At 39.4% G+C, this 14286-nt stretch overlaps 1 protein-coding gene across 3 annotated transcripts in view; it reads left to right on the top strand.

Annotated features, from left to right (window-relative positions):
- The first annotated feature begins 98 nt into the window (after window positions 1-98).
- The window catches only part of ebf1a (EBF transcription factor 1a), a 107617-nt gene continuing 93429 nt past the window's right edge, over window positions 99-14286 (top strand). For all 3 annotated transcript variants that reach the window (XM_056769502.1, XM_056769501.1, XM_056769500.1), the window contains exons 1-5: window positions 99-739; window positions 1320-1476; window positions 2326-2389; window positions 3207-3262; window positions 10191-10264. In XM_056769502.1, coding sequence (XP_056625480.1) covers window positions 606-739; window positions 1320-1476; window positions 2326-2389; window positions 3207-3262; window positions 10191-10264 — 485 coding nt within the window. In that variant the 5' untranslated portion in view covers window positions 99-605. The remainder of the gene's footprint in view (window positions 740-1319; window positions 1477-2325; window positions 2390-3206; window positions 3263-10190; window positions 10265-14286) is intronic.

The following is a 14286-nucleotide window of genomic DNA, read 5'->3' as shown; positions in this document are numbered from 1 at the left end:
GGGCGGTCCTGCGCACGCAGTCACTCCCTCCTCCCTTTGGGGTTAGTTTGCTTGTGTTTAGTTCCGAGACAGTCAAATCGGATTCCTTTGGGAAAGGACACAAATCACTCCCGTTTGAACAAGGGAAGCAGCGAGGGAGCTGTCTCCACAAGGGTCCACCTCTCCTGCTTGATTTCATATTGCTCATTCATGTGATTTGATCAGAGAATACTCTTTGTGGAGAAAGACAGAAAGAGAAAGGAGGAGAAAAAAATGGTCCGTGGATGATGACATTTGATCTAACACTCGTTCTTGATTCTGTTGTTTCCTAAAGTGACATAAGACTTTTTTTTGCCAAGGCAGACCAAAGGGACCTCCAGTCTAATCTTACGCGCCCCTCTTCGCCTAATAGTTTTTTGTTTGTTTGTTTGTTCTTGAACGGTGTTTCCAAACCTGGATGTTGACAGCTCGCGTTTCTTTTGGCACGTCGCTCTATTTTCTATTTCACAGAGGAAGCGCTAATAGAGACAAACGCGGTGACACCTGCTCACCCATATACTTCTCGTTATCTTTTTCACGGAACGATCAAAACAAGCGAACACAGGTGACGGGAAAAGTCTGTTTTCATGTTCGGGATTCAAGACAGCATTCAAAGGAGCGGGAGTAGTATGAAAGAGGAGCCCATCGGAGCCGGGATGAACGCTGTCCGGACATGGATGCAGGGTGCCGGAGTGTTGGATGCGAACACAGCCGCTCAGAGGTAAGCCGGCGGCGGTGTTCAACGCTCTTCACGCACGCCACGGGAAAATATATTTCCTTATTACACAGAGACGACACAGAACGGCCGTGTTTAACATCTTACTCGGGAGATTGGCTATGTTCATATTAATAATCAGGCGACAAAGAGATTTGATTTAATCCAGAGATAAATTGTTGCTCGTAGCATCTTATCTGGTCCGCTGTATGAACCAAAAGAAAGACCCAAAAGGAATGTGGATATTCCAGTTTCATGTAGTTTGCCACAATCAGTTGTACATAGTTGATGCAACTAGATTTGATTAATTACTTCTTGATTTATGCTACCTAACAATTTCATCTACCATGTTAGGATTGCGTAATAATTGATGTAAAGCTTAGTTTTAGATCAACTATTAAACACAGTCTAAAATAATTAAATGTTTATAATTAAATCTTTTGAAATGTTTAATGGCTTTTGTGTTCATTTTTTAGGAAAATCTGACAATTGTAAATTAGTTTCACATTATTGTAATTGATAAATAACAAAAATGCAACTTTAGATTTTCTTTAAAACAAGTTCTCTCTCTTGTATTTCTTCGTAGTGGAGTGGGTCTTGCTCGAGCACACTTTGAGAAACAGCCCCCATCAAATCTTCGCAAATCCAACTTCTTCCACTTCGTGTTAGCTCTCTACGACAGACAAGGACAACCTGTGGAAATTGAAAGAACTTCTTTTATTGGATTTGTCGAAAAGGAAAAGGCAAGTGAAAATTTTACACCATGTTTCCAAATGCACTTCATATAGAAAATTTGTTTTTTTTTAATTGTAAATTAAAATGACTTGTCAAAGTGTTTTAAACAAATGTCATATAGCTTTAATGCCATTTATTTAATTTTTTGTTAGAGAGAAAATGCGATTCCTCTTACTACTGTAAATCTAGTTAAAGGTTATTTGTCCACATCCAATAAATTAGTTTGATTATTTTTTTCTAAAACTATTAATTTATGATCATTTTTATATATTCATCATTTTCATTTTAGAAGAGATCAGGTCTTCGAAATTATTTGTTTATTTTGGCATTTATGCATATAATCGTTGCAGATCGGTTTGCAGAAATGGTAATGCATCGAGTCACGGGGTCTTAAAATAAACGATTCCCCTAAAGTTCATATTTAACAAGTCGTTTTAAAAATTCTTCAAATGTTCTTTTTGATGGACCATACTGCTTTAAAACACTTGAATCAACACTTTTTCATTAAGAAATCTTTGCTAATGTGGATCTTTGTTAATTGTTGTCTTTGCATGCCTGTTGATTGATTCAAAATAAATAGCGTAGGCCTATATAAATTTTTATTTAGCATTTTGTTCACTCCCCGTGCACGTTGTTATTGAATTATTGTCTAATTCAGCAAATTACGCAAAACGTTTTTTCAGACGATGTGGGTGTTTGTTTACTGATTCATGCCCTTACTCCCAAAATTGCTGTATTTTAAGTCGTTTATAGTATACTTGCTTACGGACTGCTTTTTTGACTTTGTCAAATGACCACGCACAGTCAGAAATAGTCAAATTGTCATTTCTTGCTTACCTTCACAATTCTCTTTGCAGGAAACTACCGGGGAAAAGACAAACAATGGGATCCATTACAGATTGCAGCTTCTTTATAGCAACGGTAAGAGAGATCGCATTCATCTAAGACTGGACTTTGCATAAACACATCGGGGATTTTAGCCTACACATGCATTTGAATGAAAGAAAGAGACTGACAGCAAATGAAAACTATTATTATAATAATTATATTTATACTTATTAGTATTGTTATTATTTGTTATGGATATAAAGATTGCTTAGTAGAAGTCCTAGTCATAGTATATTTTAGCTACTGTTTTATGACATCATATAGCTTCATTTTTTATAGCGGAAGAGATCAAATTTCAGCAATGTCGTGCTGTATTAACTACAAACATTAATGAAACACCAAAAACGATCTCTATTAGTGCACTTTTCCGGTTATGCGTGTAGCAGAAATATGCACTTCATTTTTGATGGAAGCTAATGGCCTGACCATTATCATTGTTCACTCTTTTCTGTCTCTTAATGTAGTAAGACGCTCATTGAAAGTTTTGTGTGCGTTAGTCTCTCATCTTCGTATAAACCTATTTATTAAAACATGTTGCAAATAAATTTATCCAATAGCAGCATAATTATTCTCTTAAAAAATCAAATTAAAATCACATTATTTTATTTTTTTATTTTATTTTCTCATATGTGTGTCTGTGTGTTTGAGTGTCTAAATGTATCCTTTTACACTGTCAGTAAAGGGTTAGATATTTTAATCCAAGTTGACCACATTGGCATCTAGTATTAAGCCCTTGCTATAAGGCATGGTACATGTATACCTGTAAAATTCATATCTGGTCCAAAATTGTGTTATTAGTGTGTGACCTGCGCTTTTTAAGTTAAAAAGCTTTTTCCTCTCTCCTCTCCAGGCATCAGAACAGAACAGGATTTTTACGTACGCCTGATTGACTCCATGACAAAGCAGGTAGGACTTTCTTTAAAAAGCTCCATGGTCTGCTGGTGGCACTGGTGTTTATTGTGAGATGATCTGTGTGTGATTTGCACTAAGCGAGAGTAAATGTGTGCATGTGTTGTGCACCCCGGTGTGTTTGGGGTTACACTACAGAATGCCCCAGGGGCACGAGGATCGGTGTCTAAATATGACATCCTCTCTCTGGGACATCATTTAAGATGACTGGGTGTTTGCATGTATTTATGAGCATATGTGTGACGTGAGATTGAGAGAGAAAGGACAAATTGAATTTTTATAACCCAGGTTTATTGCCAGTCACAGGGGATTTTGTATTATTTGCATATTTTTGGTTCAAACTTATTTGTTCTATATATAATGTGTTGTGGGAAGAAATATTTGTTATGGAGACTTAAGCACAGACATGTAAATAGATCATTATAGTTTACTTATCATTAGCTAACAGTGCAGGCTTTGAGCTTTAACCTAAAAGGAAAACTTTGCAGAAAGGACAAAAAGATCAACCTCTCCGAATCCTGTATATTGTGCTCTTTTTTACCCAATGATGGGAACAGAAGTTGTTTTCCTTTTCTCCTTTCCTTATTCACTCGTTCACACTCTTTTCTCAGAATTCTTTCTTAATCTCTCTCCAAATGTTGTGTTTCAAAGACAGAGCAGAGAAGTATCTGAAAGCCGATAACAGCTGAGAGTCAAAAAACTAGACTTTAAATTTGAAAATAAATTTATTCAGATACAAATTAACTAAATATTATAGAAGAGGGATTAAGGATAAAAGATAATAATATCATAGATTATTAACAGAAGGAAAATCGAAAATATCAAAATTTGTATTTAGATGAATATTGAGACAACTTAAATTTGAGCTAATTTTGTAAATAAAAATGGTATCTCATTAGCTTTTTGAATAGTTATGCTGTTTAACAGTGTGCACACACAAGTGTATATGTGTGTATTACCAGACTGTGGGAACAGGGTGAAGTGTGTATAGATATCAGGCGATGTGCAGTGTCATCTCTGTGACAGACTGGATGAGCCCACTATCACTTAGTACATCATGTGATTTAAACACGCCAGCATGCTTTGCCTATTGTTCTACCCTATTGATACTGTTTTGCCTCATCATGTGTGTGTTAAGAGAATCTGCTCGGGGTGGGCGGAGAGAAAAATACTAAAACTTGTGTCTGGCGATGACTTTAATAAGGGGTTGTATTTTGACTATTAATAGAGTATTTCTTTACAATAAATATAGATTATATTCTTTTTATGCTAATAGTCAGATTATGTTTTTTAATAAATTGTAGTGTATATTTTAAAAAAGACGATTAAAGAAATGCATTCAAATGTAACGTTTACAGTCTTATTATTATTATTATTTTCATATAACCACTAAAAACGTGTTCCTGGCATAAATCATTATTTTTGTCACAAATTGCTCTGCAGCAGCAGGTCTTTGCTCTATCACCCTCTGTATTGGGTGATTTGTTTGCGGTGTAATGCTTTTTAATTTTAATCATTTTTGCATGAATGTTTATGTGTGAAAATCATGGCTTTGCTGCTAGTTTTCCTCCTCACGCGGCTCAGCGGTTTGGCGGGTGTGTAGCGGGACAGATTTATGTATGTGGGTGAAAGGCTGGAGCGTTGCGCTGAGGGAGAGACTGTTCTCTGACACCCCTGAGGTAAATACAGTGGCCAGGGGGACTGGCCCTGGCTCAGCCTTTCACCGAGTGTCTCAATAAAAAGCCGTTTATCTCCCCGGGGTTGTCTCCCACGTGCACATATATTACTGACTGATTTACAGGCTATTTCTGTGGCAAACAGCCCTGCCATACCTGTTAATGATGTGGTGGCAGCGAGCGAGACGTATGTGTGTGTGTGCATTAGACATTGGCAGCCAAGTGGATTATCCTGGCACTTTCCGCTTAAAATAAGTACACTGGTGGTACCATGGTATAATATTTTTGAAAGTAGTTTATGATTATCATATTTATATACCATAGTAATCTTAGGCATTTCAATGAATATAATATTAAAGTGGTCATGTCTAAAAACCACGATAATTCCACTTTTTTCGTGTCTGAGAAACCATGACAATACCATAGTACTTTTTATAGGAGTTAAACTTAGAAACAACAAAAGCATTCTTTCACTACATTTCCCAGAATCCTTTTTTCCAGTTTTCCAGTTACCACATTTACATACAATACCTCTTCTATTCATGTCACGAAGACAAACTGGCTCTGGGGCCTTTTGTCTGGCACCGGGCCGCTCTTCATGCTCTCTGCTCTTGTTGTCGTTTTGACTGCGGCATTTTTTTCTCTTCCATGTCAGCGTGAAACATGGCTTAGGTTATGACAGAGTGTAAGCTGGTCTTTAAATGCCTTTCAAACCCGGTCCAAAACCACTCTGCGGTGAGCAGTCGGCCTACATACTGTATGCTGAGGAGGACTCGCAATGTGTTTAAGATTTCCCATTAAAGCCCCATAACTCTGTACAGAGAGGCTACAGAGCGCCTCTCCACTCAGCATGTGCTGGCTTTGGCAGAGGTGGGCGGGAGAGCTGATGAGCAGGTTTATAGAGCTGTTCAACACACACTTCTCTTTAGCACTTAGCACAGCGGTGAAGTCCAGTTGCCTGACCACACAGTTAGCTACCGAGAGCTGCTGCACACATGTACGGCTATTAGAGACGGCAAGAGATCTGAGGCTATAGCTCCAAGGGACAACTTTGCTTCTAAATAAATAGTTTACATAAAAAAGTCAGTTTAACTGTATCTTTTTAGGAAGGAAAAAATATGTATCTGTTGAATGTTAGTATTATTTCAGTAATGAGATTAAATAAAGAGACTTAAATCAAAGGGTTTATTATATTATGCGTAAAAGTTATTTAAATGATAATATAAAATAAATCTTTTATTGCTAGTAAAAAAAATCACTTCAGATTTAAAGCATTTTTATAAGATTTTAGAGCCAATTAATTTGTTATATTTTGAACTGTTCGACTTTTACGGCACTGTATTTTAGAGCATGCAATCTGTACATTCTGCTCCAAAAATAATACATTTCTGACCAAATTCTTTCTTCATTTACTCACCATTAAGTTGTTCCAAATCTGTATTTTGATTAACACATAAAACGCTATTTGGAAGAATGATTGAACCAAACACTCTTAGCCACCATTGGCCATTGACTACCATACTAGGAAAATTGTTTTGTATTTTGTTGAACAAACAAAAAATATATTTTGAAGAATTTAGGAAAGCAAACTCACCCTCGAGTTCTAGGACTATGGGGCTATGGTAGTCAATAGTGGCCAAGAACCGTTTGGTTAGAAGCAATCTTTCAAATATCTTTCTCTGTGTTCATGAGAGCAAAGAAGTATATACAGATTTGGAACAACTCGAGGGTGAGTTAATGAAGACAGAATGTTTATTTTTGGCTGAACTGTCCCTTTAAATTTGAGGAAAATCCCAGTTGTTTCTCCTGAGGAAACCAAAGTGAACTCACAGGTGTCTCCACCAGAGCTGCAGAAGAGATCACAACAATGTCACAAACTGTGCTCGCATTTGCCAACATCCCAAATTCTTCATTAGAAAGTCATAGATTTCAATATGAACGGCTTCACAAGTCTATACACTAGCCATATTGTCTTATTTGTATCTATGTAATTTAATCCTGAAGTAATTTTGAAGAAACGTGAATATATAAAATATTAAGGAAAAGTAAAAAGAACTTTAAGTGAGCTTGGCGAGAGAAACATCTGAGCAGTAAAAAAACATTTCCTCTGGGAAGATCCCTGTGCAAACATTCAGAGCTCTGACATGCGATATATCCATATATGCTCTCTCATTTCGCCTGTGGGAACAGTTGGAGCGGGTGTAGAGACGCGAGAGGAGATGGAGCAAAGTGTCAAGCTGACAGGCCGTGTCTGTGATCAACGCATGAGCTTGTGACAGATCTGATGAAGAGACTGTAGTAAAGGACTCTCTCTCTCTGACTCTCTCTCACCGTCACTTTATCCTTCTATCCAACTGTTTCCCTCAACAGCTTATGCAGAGAACAAAAGCAAATCATACACGCAGGCTAAATGCGCACACACACTGCGCCGACACGCTAGCATGATGGTAACAAAGAGGGAAATGTGTTTTCATGTATTTACAGTGCATTGTTTACATGCCTCGGATGCGGCTGTCAGTTTACAGCATCACTGGCGGCTCTCAAACCAGATATGAGGAGCAGTTTGTGCGATATAAAATATGCATTAAAAGGCCTAATGAATGCCTCACACACACCTCAGTGCACCGTGCCATGCATGTTTCATGGGCTCCGTGGCACTCCTTAAGGAGCACTTTGTTCAGAAAGTGCCGGGCTGGAGCTGGCAGGTAACCCGGGCTGCAGCTCGCCTGTTGCTTTGCGTGTGTTTTCACAGCTAAGCTTCAGGCGGATTCCTAAATAAATTTGTGCGGGAAAGAGGGAGGTCTCGCCTGTTCGCCTCAGGTCTGTCCCTGAACTGCGCACGTGTTTTTCCCATTAATTGCGGAATAGGTTGTGTTTGTGTTAACATGCCAAAAACACTTCCCCTAAGTATACAACATGCAACAAAGTGACACAAATCTCTTATATTAGATATTTCCTGCAATCAGGAGCTGTTTGGAGACGCTGATGATGTCAGATAGAATATGAATGGTCGCTTTGTGCCAGGCCACGTAAAGGCTTAACGCTGCTCATTTACAAATATTTACACACATAAGATTTGAGGCCATAAAGATCACAATCTCCATTGAAAAGGTGTCTTTGTGCATATGTGTGGCCAAATCATTCACTGCTACTGTTGATCATAATGCAAGGACTGTCAGTTCTTTCGCATTGGATACAACAGGAAGTGAAGTCAGGGGTTACTTTAAGAGTGACCTAGTGAGGCTTATGATACACAACTATATGATACACAACTATAGCTTTGCCTCTGAGGCGAACTTGACAAACTGTTCTCAAGAGTTTTTCTAGGCGCTTATGTACTGTTCTCCACATGGAGTCTGTATGCAGGGGTTCTGTGTGATAAATAGCCGGTCTTATATATGAAATGAATGTGTGGTGCAGAGGACGTTATTGTGTGGCCCGAACTGCTTCTCTCTTCCTCTCAGAAACCCTGCAGGTCGAGGATCTAGGATCTAGACATTGATGCATGCTAGCGCGCTTTTAGAGGACCTTGACCCTCATTTCCGCAATGTGAAGCCAAACAAACAAATGTCCCCGATCACCAATGTCCTCTAGCTAAAGCAATGACAGGAAGTTAAAATCGTCATGTGCGGACTTTTCTCTAGCTTCTTTGAGCTAGTGATTGTTTCTTATAAAACTTGTGTTCAAACAAATGTATTTATGTTATTGGAAAAAGGTGCACTTGTGACCAAAACAGTTTCTCATTAGAACTGTTTCTCAGTGCCATGGGTGGCATTGACATGTGTGCGATCAGAGAGAGAGATTGATCTATAGCAATTGTGTTTTGCCGTTTAAGTGTGTGTGAGACAGAGAGCAGCGTGTTAATAGGCTGCAGCGTGTGTATGTTTTGAGAAGAGTCACTGATTCACTGCTGTGGGGGACATCTTGTGTGGAATTGGAGGATGGAAACAAAGCTGAGGTTTCTGGATGAAGTGTTCGCTAGGCCAGATGGCTCACTATGCTCCAGTCTGGCAGCCCCACTGCTTGCTGCACACATAAACACACACATGCTAATGCACAAATACATGCGTGAATGCATACACATGCACAGAGTCAGACGCTCGCAGACAGAGGCTTATGGCACACACACATATATGGACCTCTTATACATCACATAGGACCACATCATCCACAAGTCATCATTTTACTCTATTTATAGGACATTTAAACAACTGCCCACACACACGAAAACATTATTCTTCTGGCACGCATTCAATACTTTTCTGTTTATCGCTCAGGTCTCATTTTTCTGTCTTTTCTGCTTTCTGTTTTTTTCTCAGAAAGTCTTCTTTTATCATAAAGAGCATTTAGCTGAACAACAAAATCTTTGTTACTCAATATCTGAGCTCCAGATGCCTGTGAAGGGCGGGCAATGGTGCAAGGGTGGCCCGGTATGACATAAGAAGACAGTACAATACGCACAGTCTGATACACATCGCACACAGCTCTTTTGATTCCCTACGTCTGCTTTTAATTAAACCAAAGAGCAACAAATGACGGAGTCGCACGCTGCCAAAACATTACAATGCACATAGAGTCAAGTTAGCTGGCGTCAAATCTGAAACAGGATAACAAATAGGGATGAAATGAGTTGCCAGTTAGAGGCTGCTCTGTCACAATGATGTGAAAGTAGGATGTTTGAAGGCCTCGGAGGAAATGATTTCCATCACTTTTAGTGTTTTTGGATGGGATGGTTTTCCATTGCTGCAGGTAAGTGGGCATTAAATGACCTACTTCGAGCCTGGCTGAGCTAGGAATGGATCACCCCCCACATGGATGCCTTCCCACAATGCACTGGGCAGTCGTGATTGATTGATTGATTGAATGATTGATTGGCTGAAATAATGCACAAAATCTAGAGAAGAGTGTGTACAGTGAAGCTAAACTGCGTTCTGAGACAAAACAGGCTGCAATCGACTATCAAAACCTGGCGTCTACAAGACGATAAAGGGTCACGTTAACCATCTATGAGTGTTGCTGTTGTGTGTCTGCGAAGAAAGCGCAAGACTTTAGATAGATGTGGTTTGCATTTAGCACAGTGTTTCATGTGATGCTTTTGTTTCAACATTAAATTGTTTTCATTGTCAGATACAAACGCCCAGTTAGTCATGGAAATCTGTGCACGCACATTACAAAACAATCACTTAGACCACAATGAAAAGTGCCATTTATCAATTTTCCCTAACTATTACTGTTTTTTTGTCCACCAGGCTATTATCTATGAAGGTCAAGACAAGAACCCAGAGATGTGCCGGGTGTTGCTGACGCACGAGATCATGTGCAGGTGAGACATAAACGTACACCGTCGCAGCCAAAATATGCCTCCTTCACTATTACACAATCAGGCTCTTGAACCCGAGTGCCTCCTCACGTTTCCCAACCCTGTCGGCTTACTATGAGGGCTTTACTTTGGCTTCGCTCTGGTCTTGGCAAGACTCCGGGCCTCTGGATCCAGCACTAGTCTGACAGGGCTGAGCTTTCTGCTAAGCTGCTCATGGCTTCCCTTACAAACACACAGCTGTGGCGCTCTAAGTGAAAGCGCTGTTGTGAATCATACCTTAAGGAAGGGATAGATTAGCATTATTAAAAAATCGCCGAAAGATCACGTCATTATTCTTTAATTTGTCATACTTGTCAGTCTTAAGCGGTCTGAGCAGTTTACATCGATTTGAGAGAGATGCGGTACGTTTATATCAGGTCAGCGTCAGAGCTTTGTAATGCACGGTTACACAAGACACTCCCAGATCGTTTTTCACCAGCCCAAATGGGATCCTGATAAAGTTACGCCAGTCTGTATCCTATCAGAGTGCTGTTGTTTTTTACCAGACTGTGGCGTGGCTTTAGAAATCAAAGCTTGGCTTCCCAGAGGACGTTTGTGTTGCACAGAGGTTGCTCTGTCATACCCTGTCATGAGACTCGGTGAGGTTTCGATTGACAATCAACTTTGTCTCAGTTTGTTTCGTTTTAATTTTGGGGACAAATAAAAATAGACATATCTAAATAAGACAGTTGTTTAGTTTTGTAAGAGGATAATGTAAATAACATAGCTTACATGATTTGTCCGTCTAGAAAATCTAGTCTTGAAATATTGTGAATATTGATTTTGGTGTCAAGACATTGTTGATATTTTCCTGAAAGTTTACAAGACATTTATGAGGTTTTCTAGATTGTTCTCAGCATAAAATCTAATTAAACAATTAAAATATAGAATTATCAAACAATTAAAATATAGAATTATCAAAAAATTATCTCATTTGTGAATGACTTGTGCTAAGCTAATTAGGCAAATTTTCACGTTTTAAAGACTGATTGTTTAGTGACTGATGGTTCTTGTTTTATTTCCACTTGAAACAAACTACCACACAAAGCAAGCAAATCACAACTATTTTAGGCAAACACACCAAACAAAAACATGCAAAACTGAGTTTCAAGGGATGAGGAATGCAGAGGATGCACCTTAACGCAGGCGTCTGTAAGTTATGAGCACCCTCATCTCTCTCCTCTTCTGAATCTCTATCCAGGTCATCCTCTTTCTGCTCTGTGGGAAGAGAGCGAGAGAGAGCCATGCACCTTTAATTAAAATCAAAAGATAAATTCCTCGCACTTAAAACTGGGTTGTGGAGATGGGCGCTCATCTATTTTTGGTTGAAGTGGAGAGCATTTGAACAGTTTTCTACTAAAAATATACCACTCATGCTTGGTTAATTAGGACAAGGAAAAACTCATTACTCAATAAGAATCCTCTTGTTGTTCCACAGCTAATGAATGCAGCTTGCTTTGAGTTTTGACAATGAAATATGTGCAGGCGAGCCAAGGCTGTTCGCTCTCTCTTTCAATTTACCCCTCGCTACCTTTTTTTACATGCTCGCACACATGCGCAGCCTTCTGGTATCTCTGTTTGAAAATAGACTCGCTGATTTAAAGATCGGTATTGACACAAACACTTAGTAGCATACGTGTCCAGAAAGGCTCACGCCGTCTGCTTTGATTTGCCACTCCAGGATTACACAGTCCCTATCTGAAGAACATATCTGAAGTGGAACAGGAAGAGGCTTACACTCATAGGAAAATGTTTTTGATCAGTTGTTGCTGTTTTATAGTTTAGAGGACTTTATTGAGTTCTAAGTTATGTTGAAGCATCAGCTTTGTAATAAGTGTTTCTTATAAATAAATATGTTAAACATATTTTTGATGTACAGCGGGAGTATAGAGCTATAGACCATTTTGCAAGATGTAAACCATGCTGTTCCAGAGCCACTTCCTGTTTCAGTTTTTAACACTACACAAGTATTAGAACAAAAATACAACCAAAAGAACATTTACTCTAACAAACATCTTGAAGACTTGAAAAAAATAAACTAAAACAGGAAGTGCTTCTGGAACTATAGTGTACAAGTCTTAAAAAAATTGTCTCTTTAGTTTGCAGGCATGGCTCAGATTATTTGATTTTGACAGCATTTAGTCAGAAAAGTTCATATTAAAATCTCTGAGTTTTATGTCTGAACAAATATGAGCACAGTTTGAGAAACAAGAGTGTACTACAATTTCATTCCTTTCTGATGTTTCTTCTAAAAAAAACCTAACTTGGTTGCACACCAAAAAGTGGCCAAAACAGATATGGTTCCATTTCAAACGAGTAAACAACCTCCATCTCCATCTTGCCGTTTTCGTCTTGCACAGTGTGTTGCGTTACCGAGCCTGTGCTGAGAGAGCGGCACAATTACCAGTTTGCAATTAGACTGCTTTCCATTAATCAGGTCTGTTAATTGCTGTACGCTTTGCCATTAGCCATATGGTGCCGCACGGGCCTGCGAGCACGAGACAGAGACGCATTTTCCCAAAACAACTCGCCTCACAGGCCAGGCCAGAAACAATCACTCAAAAGCAACTCTGGGCTCTTTATGATGAAATTTCACGTCCTCATGCACACAGATTGGGGAGGTTTTGTTTACTTTGTGTTGTGCAGAAGAAACATCACAAGCTTGGCCAGATTGTTTAAGGCCGGACTGGTACACTGGGTGGTCACATTGAGAGAAATTTGGACTTTGTTTGGTTAAGGGGGCTATTTTTGAACAGACCGAGGGCACTGTAAAGGAGCTGAGTAAGGGTTGGGCATAGGGCAGTTTAGCTTTAATGGCATCAGCGAGGGCCACATCCTGGTAATTACATACAGCAATTTGGATTTAATTTCTTCAAATGCTGCGGCAAGAGGAAACGCTTGAGATTAAAGATTATGGTTTCCCTGCAGGTCCAAGGGGATGGAGCAGAACGAGCAGGAAGAGGGGAAAATCCCCAAACAAAGGCAGAGCTTGCATGTAGTAATTAGCATATTGTTGATTGGGGGGGTGGGTTGTGGGTGGTGGGGGGTAGGTTGTGTTCTCGTGTCCCATGGGTGCTGGCTGATGATTGGGTTATTGGAGTGTCACATCCATCTGTGCCCACCCCTCGCTTCCCAGAATGCTTTGCTTCCATGATCCATTGGGGCTCTTGTGTGACCCAGTTCTGAGAGAACATTGTTAAAGACTTGACTGCTCTCAGAGGAGAAAGATAGAGAGAGTGCAGAGTGAGAAAAGGTACAATTTAGAGGGATAAAGACTAGAATAATCAACTGTGAGTGCATAAAGATATTTTTCTTTAGACTAATAGTGACCACACCAGTATGAGAATGAACAGTCCTAGAGGCCAGACTGGTTCAAGTCTGATACACGTTATCTTACCCATCAGGTCTAAAGGAGCCCTTTCGCACAGATCTATACTGCACCTATCGCATGACACCTCAAGCCCTACTCTCTCTCTCATTCAAGCCCCTTTGCCATCTGTGCAGAGAAACCTGAACCCACCGCCCCCCTGCTGTTTACCGCCAGACTCCATCCACCGAAGACTCCATGTACTCCTGCTTTCCGTCCCTGCTGTCTTCCTTCACTTGATCATGCTTTAGTCTCCATCTTGAGCTCTCTTTATAGCCCTCTCTTATTCTGTCCCAACAATTACCTAATGGAAAGAAAAATATGATTTTGGAACCGGAAGAAGCAATGTGTTTCATAACTTTTTTGCTAATTCTGTTACTGTTCATTTCTTAAAGCAACCAAAGCATTATTTCTTCTTTGCAGTTTTTACAAAAATAAAAATGTTGCATGTCTTATTTTATGTTGTGAATTTGGGAAAAATCACATGTCCGTTTTTAAATACCAATGTTTATGTTAGATACCAAGGAGGAGAGAAAGACCATAGTAATAATAGACTTCTTGTCATAACGTCTCAAACTTGGCTCAGATGTGCCAAACATGATCTGCAGTCAAAAGTCAA

Source organism: Triplophysa dalaica, chromosome 16 (genome assembly GCF_015846415.1).
Source record: "Triplophysa dalaica isolate WHDGS20190420 chromosome 16, ASM1584641v1, whole genome shotgun sequence".
Taxonomy (NCBI): Eukaryota; Metazoa; Chordata; class Actinopteri; order Cypriniformes; family Nemacheilidae; genus Triplophysa; species Triplophysa dalaica.
This window is presented reverse-complemented; position numbering and strand designations above follow the sequence as displayed.